The sequence below is a fragment of the Loa loa genome (genome assembly GCF_000183805.2).
Source record: "Loa loa unplaced genomic scaffold supercont3.160, whole genome shotgun sequence".
Lineage (NCBI taxonomy): Eukaryota > Metazoa > Nematoda > Chromadorea > Rhabditida > Onchocercidae > Loa > Loa loa.
In genome coordinates, this window is record NW_018108340.1 from 8,344 (window position 1) to 14,833 (window position 6,490).

General features: G+C 31.5%; 1 protein-coding gene and 1 non-coding gene across 2 annotated transcripts; one reads left to right on the forward strand and one right to left on the reverse strand.

Annotated features, from left to right (window-relative positions):
- Positions 1 to 3,420: 3,420 nt before the first annotated feature.
- On the reverse strand, positions 3,421 to 3,492 carry LOAG_20058. The gene has a single exon. It is a non-coding gene; the product is annotated as a tRNA-Met (tRNA).
- A 2,208-nt stretch (positions 3,493 to 5,700) lies between these two features.
- LOAG_11575 (hypothetical protein) lies at positions 5,701 to 6,318 on the forward strand (the record flags this gene model as incomplete). Its single annotated transcript, XM_020448377.1, has 3 exons — positions 5,701 to 5,830; positions 6,070 to 6,166; positions 6,222 to 6,318. The coding sequence occupies 3 exons, from the start codon at positions 5,701 to 5,703 to the stop codon at positions 6,316 to 6,318; spliced, it is 324 nt and encodes a 107-aa protein (XP_020301474.1).
- Between the last annotated feature and the right edge of the window lie 172 nt (positions 6,319 to 6,490).

The window sequence follows — 6,490 nt, forward strand, 5'->3', positions numbered from 1 at the left end:
TATATATATATATAGTAGTAGTATATATATATATATATATATATATATATATATATATATATATATATATATGAGAAGTTAAGCAATGCAGACAGGACGAGGCTAGTATTCTGTAGGGCAAATAAGACGTGGCTGGACTCTGATTTTTTGATTTTTCCGGTGAATCACTGCGGTAAAAGTCGCAATTGAGAACAGTCTGACATTTCACATCATTCAAAACATCGACGTTATTGATCATTCTTGGATACAAGATGCAATAGGATAATTTGATCTTTAACATTGGTTGTCGTGCAGTCGAGAGACGTAGTAAGCAGTATAAGGTATTTAACCATAATCAATGACTCTGTATCAGAGAGTTGAGTCCAGTTCTGGATATAATCTTTTGCAGCTTTCCTTCGATTTCAAAGTAATGCAGTAACCCGTACTCACTTTCTAAGTTTGGTAAACGAAAATTCCAGAAAATATTTCGAGTTAGGTCGATCATTCATCTACTTTTTTTTGGAAAAAATTCTCTGTCACTTCACTATATAGTTAGTCTCTGAGTTTTCGTTTGCGATTATAGATGGGTGTTCATTATGACCAAAGAAAAAAAAAGCGGCAGAAATATAAGGCATTTATTGGGATATTGAAGAAAGAATAGCATTAATAACAGAGTAATAAATGAAAATCATTATTGGATGGGATGGACAATACGAGAAGGGACTTTCATATATATATGTATATATATATATAATAAGTTATTCATGAGAGCATGACATGTGAATGCATTTTAGTTTGATCGTAAGCTCATATTTACCACAAATTCCATTTGTTTTCCTTCGAATTCGATTATCAGTGTTTATTAGATTGTATTGTTATTTAATGTCTGCCGATATAAAGCGATATGCTATGATTTGATTAAGATGTAATTTGTACTGAAGTTCATTAATAATATGAATTAGCAATGAGTGGAAGGAAGACGGGAGAAACAAAAGAGTTTGAATAATTATGAACTTCATAAGTGACAAAAGTAGAACTAACTGAACATTTCGAGACTGTTTGCCAATGAGGTAAAATTCATTTGCATTGGTATTAAGATTATTTTAATGCTTTGATATATAAAGTGTATTCCTGAAATACCAGTGGCTACATTTCTTTCTGATCGTTTTGTTTTATATTCAAATACATTTAGCAAAAAGTGAATGTGATCCCACGTATCGTGAAAGTCGCGAAAAACTAAAATTTTATAATTATACAAATAAAATTAGGAATGTTTTCCATGATCATGGTTTACCATTTATCTCACATATTTGTTTAAATTTACATTCCTTAGATTTATTTCCCGTTTCAATTCCCATGTTTTTTCTTTATGTCTAAGCACATGTCTTTGTTTAGAAATGCCTTTGTTAGCAATTGCTTAAAATATCTAACTAAATTCACATCTGAGCTTCTCATTGGATCTTATTACGATGTGCATGTTTTTGTAATTTGGCTCTCAACAGTTCCCGGTGTTTAATTTGACCGCCTCTCACTTCTTAACATACGTAAGCCTATCCAAAAATAAAAAAGGGTTTCTTTTGGATGCCACATCAACGTTATTACAAGAAATATTCCTGGCATCTCTGCTCTTAATCCAACTGTCCAACTGTTACCAATTTAAAGTCTATTTGGCTTGATTGATATTAATGTTTAAATAGATCTGCATATTATCCTGTCAATAAAGAAGTTCTTTGGTCACTCTCCTACACAAATAAATATCAAGTTTATTGTTGCTGAAACTATTCAACTCAGGTAATCAAACTTTCAAACACCACGAGAACGACTGTCAATTTCAAGGCGAGAAATTTTTTAAGTAACATACCAACGGGCATAGCAAAAGTGAGCAGTATTTTTCTGATGACATTTCGATCTTGTGGATTCAAAACATCGTATAACATATGAGGTATGCCTTATTAGATAAAAATCAGAAGGCCGATATGAAGAAAAAAAAGATTGAACGCTTTCATTGGTGTCTTCATCCAATGATCACACCTTGCAGAAATCCTTCAGGAAAGAGTAGCAGAAAAAAAAAGGAAAACCTTAAACCATCTAATCATTCCTAATTTCTGATATTGCTAGACATCATCACTCTTATTCCATTGTTAAATGTGATCGACACGAAAAAGGAAATGGGTAGTAGTGGAATAATCAAAGTTATAATAATGAAAGGAGAATAAAGTTGAAGACAGTTGAAAACATCTTTGTAATTAAAGGTTGTTTGCAAATTGTCACCAATCATCAAGTGTACATATATTTGCTGCACATGTGATAAAAACATTTTACAAATTTCACCTAATAGTTCTTGTGCAATTAGCGACACAATGACATCTTTTATACACAGGATGGGATGATCGTAGTTAATTGAACTGATAGGGGGACTTTCAGATTTATTCATTCTGCGAAATGATGAAGAACTCCACTTCTGGTTTTTTATAATATTTCACAATGTTTTTTTCTTTTTTTGTTTTTTTTTTTTGTAAATTCTCTCAAATGATTAATGCTTTGATAAATAACATCTCGAGATATTTTTGAAAGGAATAACCGATGTTTGCAGATTTGGCAAACAAATACGGAGGTTTTTTTTTGTTTGATAAAAATGCGCGGTATTTTTAATCAATTTGTAGGTTTGATCAAGAGTTTCATGACGGAAATTCATTTCTGAAGCTTCAGAAACTGATAAATCTTGGAAAGTAAATTTCAATTTTAGGTTATTGTACTGAAAGATGTATTCCACAAGCAAAAAACAGAAAGAAAAAATGAAATAATAGTGAAAAACGATAGATGTTTGTGTATGGATGAATAGCCGGAAAGCATCCGATTCCTTATCACAGTAATGAAATGTTGGAAAGCATATCGCTTCTATCAATGGTTCTGTTGTGTGTGATGAAAAGTTATCAATTCTTAAATCTCACGTATTGTTTCGCTTTCTAATTTCATTTAATTCAATAGCACTATTGGAACGAACGATTTTACATTACAAATGAATAATAGTACACTTATTTGCCATTTGAAAAAGTAGGAGTAGATTAAGTATTCCATTCCATTCGATATTACGTGAGATATTTGTAATGAAAATGCTATCTTCTGAATTATCGAATTTATTCATTGAAATCAAATCGGCCATTAATTTAGCTTGTGTGAAGCTTATGCTTTAACATTTTTCTTATTATTATTTTGTAAATTATTACACAAAAAATGCCTCGATTTGGGAATAAATGAACATATGATATGTTTTCCATTCAGGAATTGATTAAATTATCTGCTCCTGAATTGACTTACGTGTTTCTTCATTATTGGAATACAACATACGTGAGAAAACGACGAAGAAATGTGGGCTATATATATATTTTTTTTTACCACATATTCCTATGAAAACGTTAATTGCGGCTGTAAAACCACACATAGCAGCGAGTGGTTTCGATCCACCGACCTCTGGGTTATGGGCCCAGCACGCTTCCACTGCGCCACGCTGCTTGCATTACACAATCATCTAGCGTATGACTAATCCCTAATAAATTAAATTTTGATGAAAATGAATTATTGAAATAAAGGAGAAAAGTTCACTACCGGTCATGAGACTTTTAAGAAATATAAATATATATATTTTTAAGAAATATAAATATATATAGAAATATAGGAAATGCAGGTAACTAATTAATAATTGTCAATAGAGACAGGTAATTTATTTGTTGTCCTTTTCTGCTTCATCCAGATGATCTTTACTGTATCACAAGTATGCAAGGTTACCTGAAATCATGCAGATACACTTTGCAATATTTTCCTGAAATGCATCCCATTAGGCATTAGACTTCATAAAGCAATCATTGTTTTTTTGATGTGGAAGAAATGGAGAGGATGGACAGGGAAGCACTGATAAAATATGAATGATAAACGAGAGTTATGTTAACTTTCGTTGAAAGCAATGCTATAATGCTTTTATAGATATAATAATCTTATCAAATTCATGTTGATGTTCTTTTCTTGAAATTAAAAAAAATAAAACTATTTTAAAATTTCAACATGCCAAAATTTTGAAAAGTACATGTGAAGTTTTCCGATGTACCTTTGAAATTAAGCTTAACTTTACTGATTCTCTGGGAAATTCTTGACTAAAACACTAATCAAAACGAGACTGAAGACAACTAAACACATTTTGTTATGATTGAATTGTTCCGTTTTGTCCACTTAGTAGAATCGTTCTTGAATTAAATGCAAATTTGGTTTCTTGAAATCAGAACTAAGAAGATATCTACTGATTCCGACTGTTAACAGATGATGATATTGATTTGGTTGCCCAATTCTGTCTCACTCAAGCAGTACCTTTACTCTTCATCCATTCATTTCTTTCCCACATCTCAACTATATCTAAATGTAAAACTAGCAATGATAGCATAGTTACTTATCAAAGATTACTGAAAATATGGCAGACAATTCCTACCCTGATACAGACATAGAGTTGACTAATGCTTATCAGCTAATCAAATTTTATGAATCCTAAAATAACTATAATCAATACTACAAATGTTTTAGCAGAGTATTATTAAAGATATTTACGAGTTATTTACCAACCAATTTATCACTGATGAGGAATGCAACATTTTATTCCGGCATCCATGAATTTCTGCTCTTAACTCATCGATTAGTAATTACATTTATGGGGAGTTAATAAATCTAAGTGATAAATAAATGGATTCCGACTTTATATAATTCACCATATTAATTCTCCTACAATTTTTGTTTCCCGATTCATTTGCATGCGTCAAAATTGTCACATTCAACTTTAGCAATATTCTATTTCAATACTATCAACAAAACTATTAATTAGTGAGAAATGACTTGATTTGAAATGTTTAGCTTTGTTTTTGTATTTTAATAAGTTTCAGAAACATATACGCTTAAAGTTTAAAAATTCGAAAAGTAAGCAATAAGACACAAAGTTGTGCATGCAACTTCCTGATACTGAAAGTTTTAATTAGAGTGAATTTAAATTTTCAAATAATATTTGTCAAGTACTAATTGTATAAGTTTTACTTTTGAAGTTTCAGTTTCATAAAAGTCACCTCAATTTTTATCACTTCTCAAAATGTTTAGGTAATTTAAAACTGTGATTCGACCGTTAATTATAAAACTGTATTAAATTGTTTTTGGTCTGGAAAATAATAAATTTGCATAAAATTCTAATGCTAAAAAAACATCACTACAGCTTTCTCACAAATAATATTAAAAAATAATGCCAATTCGATCTGAGTATTTATACGTCCTTCTACTACTGCTTTCGTTTGCTGCTACAATAAGAACCGCTAATTCGGGTAAGTTAAATTGCTCATTTATCATTTCAGATACAAAAATAAGTGAAATGTTCTGAATAGGGCAAGCATGGAAAAAAAGTGAGATGAAGTTGAAAAATCAAATCAGTGGTTAGAACCTTAAATTTGTTGGTAAATACCGGGAAATGTAAAGTAGCTGATGATGGTAAAGTTATGATAATCGTAACATTTCAAGATTATCAGAAGTTTTAGGCAGCAATTATTGACTTTTCTGATGACCAAGAAAACTTCCACTTAAAACTGTACAAATAGATCTCTCTTCCAATTAACGAAATGCTTAATTTAAATTTGGAATATATAACAAACTTCAGTTTGTGAGGATATTGTGACGACAAACACTGGAAGTGTAATATATATGCAAGCCAATTATACAACGAGACATGCAGCAGGGACAATGGCGCTAATGTCATGCAAGTTCGGATATATCAGCTCATTCCCTTTTTTGGTTTTCTGTCAGTCAAATGGCAAATGGAACGACAAACTTGGTCATTTTTCTCAATCAAACTGCTTTAGTTGCAATGTATTAGAAGAAAAAATATATCGGGCAGTTGGTAGTTTCTAGTTTTTAACCAATTACTTTAGGTATTATTAAGATGACAACACTCAGCGATATCTATTCCAGGATTCTTAGATTTCTTAACCCTAAAAAAAAAAAAGTTCCTACACTCGAAATGTTTCACGATATGTATAGCTTACTCTCAGTTATAATCCTAACATATTTTAGGTGATTGTATTTTAATTGCTAAGGCTTGCGAACCTCACGATACTGAGTCCGGTGTCATTTACATGCCTGTAAGCATTTGCAATAATAAACTACATGTGTGAGTGTCTGTCTACCTGTATGTGTTTGTCATGCCAATAAGAGAAAAATTGAAGGCCAGATGAGGAGGGATACTCTGAGAAGGTTTCCGAGGACCAGCTGGTCTCGTTAAATGGTTGTAAGATTTCAATCACATTTAGGATGTCGGTGTAGCGAATATTGATAGAGTTCGTTTGAGGGGGTGATGTCGAAAAAGAGACAACTATTGCCAGTAATATAACGCGGGTTGTAGTAGCGTTAAGTTGAATTGAGTTGATTCAGGTACTATGATTTGAGTTGAGTTGTACACGCACCAGATTGTAGACAATTTATTGATAACGGTTCT